The 14,983-nt window shown below is 41.6% G+C and overlaps 1 protein-coding gene across 1 annotated transcript in view; it reads left to right on the top strand.

The window, feature by feature from the left end:
• ARSB (arylsulfatase B) overlaps positions 1–14,419 on the top strand; it is a 180,723-nt gene extending 166,304 nt beyond the window's left edge. Inside the window, 2 exon segments of the mRNA NM_001101175.1 lie at positions 10,185–10,307; positions 11,537–14,419. Of these exon segments, the coding sequence (NP_001094645.1) occupies positions 10,185–10,307; positions 11,537–11,802 (389 nt within the window). The 3' untranslated portion in view covers positions 11,803–14,419.
• The last annotated feature ends 564 nt before the right edge of the window (positions 14,420–14,983 follow it).

The raw sequence follows: 14,983 nt of genomic DNA, 5'->3' as shown, positions 1-14,983 counted from the left end.
AGAAGTATCAGCAATCTCAGATAATGCAGGTGATACCACTCTAGTGGCAGAAAGTGAAGAAGAACTGAAGAGCCTCTTGAGGAGGGTCAAAGAGGAGACTGAAACAGCTGGCTTGAAATTCATCATTCAAAAACTGAGATCATGGCATCTGGTCCCATCACTTCATGGAAAATAGAAGGGGAAGAAGTGGAAACAGTGGCATATTTTATTTTCTTGGATTCCAAAATCACTGTGGACTGTTACTGCAGCCACAAAATTAAAAGACACTTGCTCCTTGGAAGAAAAGCTATCACAAAACTAGACAGTGTATTAAAAGGCAGAGCCATCACTCTGCTGACAAAGGTCCACATAGTCAAAGCTATGGTTTTTCCAGTAGTCATATATGGATATGAAAGTTGGACCATAAAGAAGGCTGAGTGCTGAAGAATTGATGCTTTCAAATTGTGCTGCTGGAGAAGACTCTTGAGAGCCCTCGAACTGCAAGGAGATCAAACCAATCAAGCCTAAAGGAAATCAACTTTGAATATTCATTGGAAGGACTGATGCTGAAACTGAAGCTCCAATACTTTTTCACTTTGATGTGAAGAGCCAACTTATTGGAGAAGCCCCTAATGCTGGAAAGGATTGAGGGCAGGAGGAGAAGGGGATGACAGAGGATGAGATGGTTGGATGGCATCATCGACTCAATGGACATGAGTTTGAGCAAATTCTGGGAGACAGTGGAGAATAGGAAAGCCTGTGTGCTGCAATCCATGGATCACAAGGAGTCAGATATGACTTAGTGACTGAACAACAACAAAGTTGTTGCTAATTAAACTTAAATCCAACCTATTCACTAAAAGTATACCTGAAGAGATTGCATTTTAGAAAACAGTTTGATAATCAAATATCTGGGAAAGCTTGGGGTTTTCCCCATTAGCACAAGTGATTAAATTTGCTAAGTAAATATTCATTGTCATCAAAGTACAAAGATGGCATATTAGCATGAGGAATAAAATGGGTCATTAGAGGTAGAATGAAATTTTAAACTGATCTTTGTGAATTATAAAACAAGACAAAAACAAATAGAATTCAGTGGAAATGAATGGCAGACCACGAAACAGGGCAGAAAAGAAAGCCTCAAAGTGACAAATCAATGCTTCCACCATAAATGCTTTTCTTGCCAGTCCTGTTCAGATTCTGGAACATGAATTGGAGAACAAATAAGTCTTCTCCAAATGCAGACCAGAGAAATGATTAGTTTTCTTTTTTTTTTTCGGGTATAGTAATGAATTTACTTTCCTCGTTGTAAATCTTGAGTAGAACAGAACATAAAAGAAAAAACTTATATTAAACTGATAATAGCTAGCATTCAGTGACCTTTATTGCCAGACATTATTACTTATTTCTTAGAGTTACTGCAAGAATTAAATGATTTGATATACATAGAATACCTGCCACCATAGTTTATGATTTACAGTAGTAAGTGCTTCTAAGTATTAGCTGTTATTATCTTCCAATATTGATAGTGTTGACGATAGACCACACACTGTGCTAAGAAGTTTGCTGTTGTTCTACTAATTTCACTGATGATAAACCGAGCCAAGGGAGGTTAAGAAAGTTGCCCAAGATTTCACATTGGTATTTATTGTGCACCCACTATGCGCTAGACACACTGCCGATAAACATTTTCGATACGTCATCACATCTAGGCCACACAACTGCTCTGTGAAATAAATTATATTTTCCTGGTTTTACAAATGAGGAGATGCCTAAGGTCACATAGCCAGTGAGTGATGGAGCAGATATCCCAACACGAGCAATCTGGTTCCCAGAGTGTGTGCTCAGGACTGCTGTGCATGATGATCTTCTGGGAGAGAGATATCAGGGACTCACTTCCATCACCAGGCCCCTTCCTTTTGTCCTATGACCATTCCCAGCAGTGCTCTCCTGCAGTGTTAGAAGGTTGCCTCTTGCTAGGCCCCGTTCTGCAGCCACAATTAATCCATTCTACTCAGAAGTTACAGAGAGAGAGACCCAGACAACCCCTCTTGGCTATGCACCGATGTTGGGGCACCTGGCAACCTGGCTAGTTTTCTCCAGGAATGGAAACTTTTGTTTTAAGATTTTTTTTTTTTTTAATGTAGACCATTCTTAAAATGTTGATTGAATTTAATACAACATTGCTTCTGTTTTCTGTTTTTGTGTTTGGCTGCAAGGCATATGGAATCTTAGCTCCCCCATAAGGGATTGAACCTGCATTAGAAAGCTAAGTCTTAACCACTAGACTGCCAGGGAAGTCCCAGAAACTTTTGCTATGAAATTTCCATTTCTTATTTTCAAGTCAGCTACTAACATAACTTAATATAATATTTTATTTAAGTCTTGTATAGTTAGAAGTCTCAAAGGTTATACACCAAGATGTTAACAGCAGCTAATAAATGTACAGGTAATTTTAATTTTCCTGTTCATAGATTTTTGTGTTTTCTAAGTTATATAAATTACGTAGTCAGAAAAAATATATTTTATAAAAATACAATCGAAGACTAGATGGTTGTTTCTCAAGAGTCAGGAGGATGGGTTGTACAGCCAAGAGAGCAAGATCTCCTTCTGTGAACCCCAGGCAGCATCCCCAGTGATCCAGGCAGCCCCCAGTCCTTTCCCAGTTCGGTGACTCTGCCATCTGTGATGATTAGTGTCTTTCAAATTATCTTAGCCACAGGCTCTTTTTTTCAAACAAAAATATAGAGAAACACAATCTATTTAGCAAATATATATTATGGATTCTTCTTTAAGGATTAAACTGTGCTGATAGAAATGGAGTTAGAACCCTAGATCCTCACCCGTTAACCCACCATCCCATCTGAAAGCAACTCCCATAGTGCGTCTGGAACCCCTCTGGCTCTGGAAAACATACTTCTCTGCTGAACCTGTTGGTCCACCTCATTCTGGAAACTTGAACTCCAGAGGTTGCTCAGAGATGGAGCTCTGTCCGTTTACTATATATTAAGCAAGATAGTGATTTTCTTCATGTGCTCTAAATTTTTCTGCTGATCTCCTTCTTTACACCCAAAATCAATACACAAGACTAATCCATCTTATAATTGAGTATTCCTGTCTGACCGGAATGATTTATCATCTCAGAGGTGGCTTTCAGCTCGGAAGGGAAAGAGAAAGGTGTGTTTGTTTACACTTCTCTCTGAACTCCCTCGTTCCTACCCAGAGGTTAACAAATGCAATGCCCTTTTCTTACCCATCAAGCGGATGGGTAGAATGGTCGGCACTTTTGCGTCGTGGCCTGAGCCTTCTGCCCTCTCAGCTCCTGTGCTGCCCTGTTGCACTGGTCTCCTTCCGCATGTTCTTGTCTTCTTCTCGGCCTCATTGCTGACAGTTTTCCTTCAGCACTAGTTTCTGTCTGTGGGCTTCTGCTGTCCTCTTGCTTCGCTCTCTAGGCAGCTCATCCGTTTCCAGGGTTCAGTGATCACTGCATTCCGGATAGCGCTTGAGTCAATATATGCCTTCAGTCTCTCTTACAGGGTCCAGTCTTTGCTCCGTGTGTAGTCGATATCTCTCCCTTGGGTTCACATTAATTTTTCAAAGTCAACATGCCTAACTCTAGATCATGTTATCACCACTGTTTCCTGCTCTAAAATCTCTATTCTGCCAATGTCAATATTTTCTTTATCACCAAATTTAAAACCTTGGAATTTTATCTTTTATACTCTATAGTCACCAAAAATCTTTTTATTTTACCTTCAAAACTTCTCTGAGATGTGTCTTTGCTCATCACTCCATATCATAGAATTTAAGAACACAATGCTTTCTTGTCACTTAGTTGTTAATAAATAAATATTTTCTGAATCTGGGCTTCCCTAATGTCTCAGCTGGTTAAGAATTGACCTGCAAAGCAGGAGACCCAGGTTCGATCCCTGGGTCAGGAAGATCCCCTGGAGAAGGAAATGGCATCCCAGTGCTCTTACCTGGAGAATTCCATGGACAGAGGAGCCAGCAGGCCTACAGTCCATGGAGTTGCAAAGAGTCAGATAGGACTGTGAGACTCACTTTCACTTTTACTTTTCAAATCTGGATCTAGTCCAACTATGTCAGAAAAATTGTGAAAGTCATTAGCATTCTAAGAAATCTCTGATTCTTGGCTTCTGTTTCAACCACGTATTTAATACACTGTCAATTTAATAATGAAGATACCAATTTAATAATTCAATACTTCCACATATATAGATACAAAAATCCTCAACAAATACTAGCAAGTAGAATTCAGCAACATATAAAGAGGGTTATACAACATGACCAAGTGGGTTCATCCCAGGAATGTAATGATAGTTTAATAGCTAAAATCGATTAATATAGTATATTGATAGACTAGAAGACAAAAAATATTTAGTAATCTCAGATGCAGAAAAGAACTTTTGGCAAATGTCATACTTTTTCTGGATAGAACACTCAAACTGTCAATAAAAGGAGACCTTACTCAATTTGATAGAGCATCTACAAAAAAAAAAACCTATAGCTAGTATCCTACTGAATGGTGAAAGATTGAATATTTTACACTAAGATCAGGAATAAGACAAGGATGTTGGCTTTCACCATTTGTTTCAGCATTAAATAGAGATTCTAACAAGGCAATTGGGTAAGAAAAAGAAATAAGGTATTCAGATTGACACGGGAGAAGTAACACTATCCATATCTATAAATGACATGAGATTGTATTTAAAAAATCCCAAGGAGTCAACTACAAGACTACTAGAACTAATAAACAGGTTCTACAAGTTGCTGGATCATCGAAAAAGCAAGAGAGTTCCAGAAAAAACATCTATTTCTGCTTTATTGACAATGCCAAAGCCTTTGACTGTGTGGATCACAATAAACTGTGGAAAATTCTGAAAGAGGTGGGAATACCAGACCACCTAACCTCCCTCTTGAGAAATGTGTATGCAGGTCAGGAAGCACCAGTTAGAACTGGACATGAAACAACAGACTGGTTCCAAATAGGAAAAGGAGTATGTCAAGGCTGCATATTGTCACCCTGTTTATTTAACTTATATGCAGAGTACATCATGAGAAACGCTGGGCTGGATGAAGCACAAGCTGGAATCAAGATTGCCGGGAGAAATATCAATAACCTCAGATATGCAGATGACACCACCCTTATGGCAGAAAGTGAAGAGGAACTAAAGAGCCTCTTGATGAAAGTGAAAGAGGAGAGTGAAAAAGTTGGCTTAAAGCTCAACATTCAGAACACTAAGGTCATAACATCTGGTCCCATCACTTCATGAGAAATAGATGGGGAAACAGTGGAAACAGTGTCAGACTTTATTTTGGGGGGGCTCCAAAATCAGTGCAGATGGTGATTGCAGCCATGAAATCAAAAGACGCTTACTCCTTGGAAGGAAAGTTATGACCAACCTAGAGAGCATATTCAAAAGCAGAGACATTACTTTGCCAACAAAGGTCCATCTAGTCAAGGCTATGGTTTTTCCAGTGGTCATGTATGGATGTGAGAGTTGGATTTGAAGAAAGCTGAGTACTGAAGAATTGATGCTTTTGAACTGTGGTGTTGGAGAAGACTCTTGAGAGTCCCTTGGACTGCAAGGAGATCCAACCAATCCATCCTAAAGGAGATCAGTCCTGGGAGTTCATTGGAAGGACTGATGCTGAAGCTGAAACTCCAATACTTTGGCCACCTCATGCAAAGAGTTGACTCATTGGAAAAGACTCTGATGCTGGGAGGGATTGGGGGCAGGAGGAGAAGGAGACGACAGAGGATGAGATGACTGGATGGCATCACCGACTCGATGGATGAGTTTGGGTGAACTCCGAGAGTTGATGATGGACAGGGAGGCCTGGCGTGCTGTGATTCATGGGGTCGCAAAGAGTCGGACACGACTGAGCCACTGAACTGAACTGAACTGAACTGCACAAGGTTGTGCAGTAGAAGAGCAATGTACACCCATCAGCTGCATTTCTGTACAGTAGCAATGAACAAATCAAACATGAAATTAAGAAAATAGTTCATTTGCAATAGCATTGAAAAGAATGAAACACTTAGAGTGAATTTAAGAAAAGAAGTACAAAAGCTATATTCTGAAAACTGTAAAGCACTTAAAGAAGACCTAAATAAATGAAAAGATATCCCATGTTCATGGATTAGAAGACAGTATATTAAGATGGCAATAATCCCCAAATTGATTTATGAGTTTAATACACTTCCTAACAAAATTCCAGCTGACTCTTTGCCAGATTATTGATTAAACTGATCCTCAAATTCATAAAAAAAATTTTTTTTCAAAGAACTCAGAGTAATGAAATCAATCTTGGAGAAAAAAACAAAAACATTGAACTACTCATACCTCCTGATTTCAAAACTTACTACAAATAATTACAATAATCAAGATACTGACTTAAGAATGTAGACATATAGATAAGTAGAATAGAATTGAGAGTCTGGAAATAAACTCTTACGTATACAGTCAACTGATTTTCAACAAGAATGTCAAAAGCATTAATTAGGGAAGTAATAGTCTCTTCAACAAATAGTGCTGACGCAACGGATATCCACATGCGAAAGAATGAAACTGAACCCCTACCTCTCACCACATATAAATGTAATTCAAAGTGAATCAAAGATCTAAACAGAAGTACTAAACTATAAACTCTTAAAAGAGAATATAGATGTAAATCTTCATGACCTTGGATGAAGCAGTGATTTCCTAGATATGACACCAAAGCATAAGCAGTACAGTAGAAATTAGATAAATTGGGATTCATTAAAATTTAAACCTTTTGTACCTCAAAAAACACCATCAAGAAAGTGAAAAAGACAATCCATAGAATGGGAGAAAATATTTGGACCTGATAAGGGACTTGTATCTGGAATATATAAAGAACTCTTACAAGTAAATAATGAAAGGATCTGAATATACTTTTCCCCAAAAAAGAGGATATACAAGGGGCCAACAAACACATGAAAAGATGCTCAACTTTATTAGTCATCTGCTGCTGCTGCTGCTAAGTCACTTCAGTTGTGTCCAACTCTGTGCGACCCCAGAGACAGCAGCCCACCAGGCTCCCCCGTCCCTGGGATTCTCCAGGCAAGAACACTGGAGTGGGTTGCCATTTCCTTCTCCAATGCATGAAAGTGAAAAGTGAAAGTGAAGTCGCTCAGTCGTGTCTGACTCCTAGCGACCCCATGGACTGCAGCCCACCAGGCTCCTTCGTCCATTGGATTTGCCAGGCAAGAGTACTGGAGTGGGGGAGATGCAAATCCAAACCATAGTGAGATAAAACTTCATACCCAATGGGCTATAACAAAAGACAGGCAGTGGTAAGTGTTGACAACTATATGGACAAGTTGAAACCCTCATACCCTACCAGAGGGACATAACATGGTGGATATGTTTTCAAGCAACCTCAGATCCTGTAGTATTGTAGTATTTACTCTTGAAAAAAATCTGTGTATAAGTGGACCCATGCATTTCAAACCCATATTGTGAAAGGTCAACGCTAATAGTAAAAATAAATAAATAAGTAAAATAACCCAAATTCCTATTAAAGGGGAATGCATAAATAAAATGTGCTGTTTTATGTAACAAAATAGGAAATAATTAAAAGGAATAAACATACATATACATATATACATCATCTCTGAGCTCTAAAAAACACAGTAGTGGATAAAAAATGTCAAGTTGCAAAATAGATATAGCATTACACATACATGTACATTTCTAAAGTATAGAACTACCATGCGTTATTCCTTGACATATGTATCTGTTACTGTATCTTTAAATGGCTAAAAGATGCACTGAAATCGTGATGGCAGCAGCCACTGGGGTAATGGGTGAAGAGACTGGGATTGAAGATGGAGAAAAGGCATCTGACACTTCATCTCCATTGTACTACTTCTCTAATTAAAAGAAGCAGATATAACAAAATGTTAATATTTATTCATTCTGAGTGACAGCACACAGGGTGTTCATTATATTATTCTTTGTACTTTGCTTTTTGTTTAATTTCTCCCAGCGAATAAAACTTAAGGAGATAACAGCATCTTTCATCATTTAGTCTTAGACTTATTTATTGTTTAGGTATTTTATGTTCCTGTTTGCTTTAAAAGTAAATGTATATAAGTATAGCTGAGATAGCTACATTTCCTTCCTTTGTTTATATTCACAAAGCGTATTCCTTTTATTTAACATTCTTTGCTATCAAAATGTGGTTTTTATATACAAACTTGTGAGCAGTAGATTATGAGTGCTCACAGTTCTACCACGGTCTGTATGTTAAGAATGTACTTCCTATGGTGTGTGTGTGTGTGTGTGTGTGTGTTTAGTCGTGTCCAACTCATTGCCACCCCTGGACCATAGCCTGCCAGGCTTCTCTGTCCATGGAATGTACAGTCAAGTGGACATCCTCACACACCTCGATCGCTAGAAGCATCCACTTGTATCGGAGCCAGCATAGCCACGAGCAAACAGAAACAAGACGTCTAAAAGAGTTCCTCTTTGGTGCTGATGATTTGTTGGTGCTGACTGTTAAGACTGAAGGTCTGAAACCGCCGATGTTTATTGGCTCCGTCTGCAGTACGCCTCTCCGGGGTCATTGCCACAGTTCTGACAAGAGGATGGGACTCTGCCTTTTCCACCAGTAACAGAGCTTCCCTCACTAAACTGCGCACAGCACAGAAGTCCCGCGCAGGCAGGGTGGAGGGCACTCTCACAGTCCTTTATCACACAAAGGTGAGGCTGGGCAGATGGTGGCGAGCGCGCCTTCACAGACATACCACCCACTGCAGCTCTTAGGCATCTGATGGGGAGTCTGGCAAACTTTGGAGTTACACCCCACATTTGAAAAGTAACAGATGAATGTGGACTTAAAGCAGACTAATAATTACACAGTTAAGTGCTAAGGTGAGATGTTTAAACATGCACAGGTAAGAGAGGGGGCACCTCCATACCTTACCTTTGGGGATTCACCAGGGTCTTCAACTGGAGTGGAACTCAGGGCTCTCTCGCTGCACCTTATTTGCTCCTCCCCACAAGCAGGAGCAGGAGGAAGTTATCTAAAAGAAGGAACTGGGCATGCTCAATCTGGACCCTTTTGTCTGTCTAATTTTGGAGCCAGCCTGTCCCTGGGATATATGTCAATACACAAGGGTCAGTTATTAGCACAGCCTCCCTGCCACAGATCTAAAGCTATGTTCTTTTCAACCAGCTTTATCACTAACAAAGGCCATATGTTTAGCCCCATCCGTCTGGCCTCTTACCCGTCAATTGGTTCCAAACTCAAGAGGGAAAGAGGGAGCAGGTACCATCAAGTGTCCCCCCCCCCCGACAACCTGATGATCAATTAATGTAAAACCTCATGAGTATAAATTAATATAACCCACGATATCAATGGGGTGCAGTATAGGTGGCGCAGTGATAAAGAATCCGCCTGCCAATGCAGGAGACACTGGTTCGATCCCTGGGTCGGGAAGATCCCCTGGAGAAGGTAATACCAACCCCCTCCAGTATTCTTGCCTGGAGAATCCCATGGACAGAGGAGCCTGATGGGCTACAGTCCATGGGGTCACAAGGAGTCTGACATGATTGAGCACACATGACCACATGACATCAACCAATAATATGTATATACACCAGAATGATCTTATCTGAATAGTTAACTGAGCATTGCTCACTTACTTTTAGATTTCATAAGTGGGGTTAAAAAAATAAATGTACGATTTATTATGGCATGCTTGAATAACTTGAGACAGACTCCATTAAGATGTACATTTTATAATGTATCATATATCTACATAGGTATACAAGTGTACACAGATTTATTTAACTCAATCATGCAATAGCAAAAACAAAAGGTACCATAAAAAAGAAACCCTGCATGCTGTCACAGTACACAGGTCTGCAAATGGCCATCTGTACATTGGCAGAACACAGTGGTTTTAAGGTTGAATTAATGTTCTAATCTCTTTGGGATTTCCTTTATATTTGTGGTGTTTTATGACTGATGTTCCATGTAACTTGAGCTCTCTGTTTATATTTAATAGAAGATTCATTCCTGTGGCAGGATACACATTTACGCTCCAGTGTTGAATAAAAGCTACTGTTCTGCAGGAGGGATATAAAACGTTGATTTATAATGACACGTTCCAATAACAGTGATCTAATTCTTCCAAACCCTCTCCCCAGGTCCTGGGAACAGCATGGCTCTGGCCAAGGATGAGTCTTCCCTTCTGGAATATTCAGCCTTCAACACATCTATCCATGCTGCTGTTAGACACCAGAACTGGAAACTGCTCACAGGCTACCCAGGTAGAAGGCTTAGCATCTCCCACCAGAACAGCTGGGAGATTTTCCAAAGAATAGCTGCGTTTCGCAGAACACCATCTCTGGACTGCTGAATGAGAGGGAGGGGTGTAATCTCGTCCTACATTTTTAAAAATTAGGAACTAACTGTTGAGGTGGTGGGGGGGCAGGCGGAGGCTTCCTAGGTGGCACTGGTGGCAAAGAACCTGCCTGCCAATGCAGAAGATGTAAGAGACATGGATTCAGTCCCTGGGTTGGGAAGATCTCCTGGAGGAGGGCATGGCAACCCACTCCAGTATTCTTGCCTGGAGAATCCCATGGACAGAGAAGCCTAGCGGGCTACATGGGATCACAAAGAGTCAGACACAACTGAAGCGACTGAGCACACATGCATGTAGAGGCGGGGGGAGGGTGAGAGGAAGAAACACAGCTCTAGGGCTTCGTGGAAAATAAGGATTTCAGATACACATGGCCGGCAAGCACAATACATCTAGCTGCCAAAGACAGTCTCTGAAAGGGACATCTTCAGCCAAGGGTATAGTAGGGAAAAGGGGTTGCTTCCCCTGAGCACATTCTTTAGAGGTGACATCTTTTAAATATTTTTATGGTGTGTGGTTTGACGGTTAAGACTGTGATGCAATTAAGCAGTGTTTATAATGAGGCCCTTTTTGATGTTTGCAGCAAGACAGTCCTTCATTGTTTGTGACTGTCCCGTATTTGTAAGACATTTTAGCATCCCTGGCCCGTGACTACTAAATGACAGTTGTACACACCCCAAGCACCGCCCCCAAGTTCACTGTGACAACTAAAAATAACCCCGCTACACACACACATATACACACACGCGCGTGCACACACACACAGATATACACACACATGCACACACACACACACACACACACGCGTGCACACACACAGAGATATACACACACATGCACACACATATACACTTGTGCACACATACACACTTGTGCATGCACACACACACACATGCACACACATGCGTGCTCTTTCCTGGAAGCCCCAGCCCCACTGTGAAGCAGTGAGACATGTTTAGTTAAAGCCCCAGAAGTCAGAGTCTGAGAAAGATCTAGACGTAGCATCAAGGGCCACGTTTTTTTTTAATATGTCCATACCCACAACCCAGCTCAACCTCATCCCCCAGACTCCGTCCTTGAAGATAGATCCTACCTACAATGCTTCTCCTTAAATAAACTGTTGTATTTCTTTGCCAGGCTGTGGTCACTGGTTTCCCCCACCATCTCAGTATAATGTTTCTGTGATACCCTCATCGGACCCACCAGCCAAGACCCTCTGGCTCTTTGACATTGACCAGGACCCCGAGGAAAGGCATGACCTGTCAAGAGAATATCCCCACATCGTCAAGAAGCTCCTTTCCCGTCTGCAGTTCTACCAGAAACACTCCGTGCCTGTGTACTTTCCGGCACAAGACCCCCGCTGTGATCCCAAGGCCACTGGGGCCTGGGGCCCTTGGATGTAGGATTTCCGGCAGCCTGGAGGGCAGCCTGAAAGCCTCTCTGTTTGCAAGCTGGACTCCAGGCCTTTACTTGTGTGATTCTTGTCTGTCTGTTCTCCCAGCCTGGGTTCTCTGGGCCCTGCTCTTGCTCCTAAACCACCCTGAGTTGTCTAATTTCAACCCTTAGTGCAATTGAGGTGCTGATAAAATCTGAACACTGATGCTGTTGGCTGGGGTATGTGTCCAGAGGAGAGGGTGACTGGGTTCACCCTCCCTTGCCTGATTATCTGCGGGATTGCTGGGAATTTGACTTAAAAGAGGAAGTTACCGAGTCTTGGAGGCTGGAGCAGCTGGTTCTTTTTGCCTCACAAGTCAGATGTTAGATTTCCCTCTGCAATAGCCGGGTTTTATTGGAGTGACTCACGTTTCTTGTAACAAATGAAAGGGTTAGTCAGTCGCTAATGGTTCTGTTGGCCACGGGTTCTCCCTGCCTGAGAGATCCTGCTCAGGCGTGCCCCGTGAGTAACCCGCCTTGGTTCCCCCCTTGCTCACGCATCTCATCACTCACCTCATCACTCATCCTGTCATGGAGCATAAGGCTCGTTTCATTATTAACATGAGTTTGGCAATACGCCTATTCCTTAGTTTGGGGCTTTACGATTAAGAAATGTGTTTTTATCCCCCAGTTTTTCCCAACCGTTGCTCATCTTGTCTGGACTGCCAGCTACCCCCACACCCTCTGTGGTTCTTTTTCTGCCCTTTCTTCTGATTCAGGCTTCCTGCGCCTGGGAAGGCTGCTTTGCTTCTCCACTCTGAGCACCACTGGTCTGTGATACACTGCTGAGGCCTGCCTCCCTTCTGCCCCTGGCCCTGAAGCTAGAGCGCTACCCAGAGAGACGGCGAGTCTAGCTCTGTGGGCACGTTCATGGCAGCACTCGGGTCTCTGTCATCTGCTTGGAGATGTTTTTTTCTAGTTGCATGGAGTTTATTCTCATGATTGTGGCTAAGTGTCAAAACATATTTAGTTGCACTGCTCTTCCCTAGAAGTGAGGAGAAACCTTGGGAAAGGATAATACTGTCCTGAGGTGATGCAAGTAGTAGGCAGTTTGAAAAAGGAAATGGCCAGCATGTGGGTACTGGACCTCGATAACACAGAAGAAGGCGTACCCATGGTTCTCTATTTTCTGTTTTACTGCTTGTATTGAGGTTGGGGGAAGAGGATACACAGTTTGATCTTCCAACTCTTTCTCAGCCCCACCAATGTCCTACTAACATGAACCAGTCCAGATGAGCTTCAAAGAGTGTCAAACTCAGGAAAATATGGCCAAAATCTACATACCCTTTTTTTTGCATTAACTCCACTGTTTCATTCAATGCTTATCTCCAATGCCTGGATCAATGCCTGCTGTTTGGAAGGCACTGAGTACACCTTTCTAAAAAATAAGTGAGTGAATGAACAAATGAATAAATGAGCAAGTCTCATATCAGGGAAGATGCTAGTTTAATGAGCTGAGTCCTGGGCTGAATATAAATATCTTCCAACCATCACTTTTCTGTTCTCAGGCTGCCCTCCTGGGGCAGGAGCACAGCGCACATATCTGGGCGGTCTAGGACACCATAGTGAAGTTGTGATGTCTTCCAGAGGGAGAAGGGCAAGAAATATGCCCTCTGCAGGGACTCTTCTGCCAATAATCCTTAGTTCTCGTCTGCAGAGGACACTGGAAGCTAAAACCACCGAATAATACAATATAGGTCATGGCACAGCCGTCCTTCAGTTCAGCAGCAATATCCTCTGGTGACAACTGGTTTGTGTTAAAATACGATGAATGGAAAGAAACAGTGCTAGAACTAATGACCCCTGTTACCAGCCTGTATCCCACGCCTGGGCTGGCAGGCAGCTGGCCAAAATGCTTCTAACTCACTCCCAAGCCTGTGGCAGATATTATGAATAACTGAGCCCAGTGTTCCTTCTGGACCCTTCTAACCCTGGGGTGGAAGCACTGTTGATACTCTAAGATTGGAGGCCATCACTACATAATAGCTGTTCTCTCCCCCTGCTGTGCTCCCAACAGCTGCTCCCAATCCTAGGTCCTTGATTGCTGGGTACCGTGCGGATGTTCTGCACGCGATGGACTCAAAAGGAATCTTAAAGACCAATTTTTTGGTAGAACTTTTACTTGAGATCTTACGTTATCCATAGTAGAACGTCATTGGGTTTTCTCATTCTGTACAGGAATGTAAACAGATTCATAGGTTGTCACTTGAAGTATTAACGGTGTTTCTTTCTGATTTGGTTTACCTATGGTTTTGTTTATTCCATTTTCTTTTTACTACCTGATTACTCCAGATGTAGGGGACAAAAAATTAAATTTATCTTTGGAAATGTGTCAGCCATGAGTATGGGATTTCCATTTGGGAGATGCAAAGGTTCTGGAACCAGATAGTGGTGATGGTTGTACAACATCATGAATGCACTTAATGCCTCTGAATTGTACTTTAAACGGTTCGAATGATAAATTTTAAGTTGTATAGTTTTTAACCACAATTCCAAAACTGTGTTGGCCTGTTTTGTATCATGTGAATTTTAACTGAAAAAAACTATTAAATAAATATAACAAAAAATATCAGAGCTGAAAAAAAATGTGTCCATCATTGCCTCCAAAGACACACAATATCCTATTTTATCCTACAAAATCGGAGGAAGGTCAGGAGAGGGTAGGAGTAAATATAAAGTGATAATAAGGGAATGTATTAGTTTTCTATTGCTGTATAATAAATTACCCCCAAATTTAACAGCTTAAAACAATGAAGATTTGTTATGTTAAACATTATATGAGAGTCAGAAGTTTAGGAGTGGTTTACCTAGGTGGTTCTGGCTCAGGGTCTCTCATGGAATTGTATTCAAGCAATTGTCCAGGGCGACATTCCTCTGAGGGGATCACAACAATCTGTGGAAAATTCTTGAAGAGGGGAATAACAGACCACCTTACTGCCTCCTGAAAAACCTGTAGGCAGGTCAAGAAGCAACATCTAGAACCAGATATAGAACAACAGACTAGTTCAAAATTGGGAAAGGATTACGTCAAGACTATATTGTCCCCCTGCTTATTAAACTTCTATTCAGAATACATCATGCAAAATGCCAGGCTGGATGAATCACAAGCTGGAATCAAGATTTCCAAGAGGAATATCAACAACCTCAGAT

This window comes from Bos taurus, chromosome 10 (genome assembly GCF_002263795.3).
Source record: "Bos taurus isolate L1 Dominette 01449 registration number 42190680 breed Hereford chromosome 10, ARS-UCD2.0, whole genome shotgun sequence".
Taxonomy (NCBI): domain Eukaryota; kingdom Metazoa; phylum Chordata; class Mammalia; order Artiodactyla; family Bovidae; genus Bos; species Bos taurus.
The sequence above is the reverse complement of the archived record's forward strand: the minus strand, read 5'-3'. Positions and strand labels throughout refer to the sequence as shown.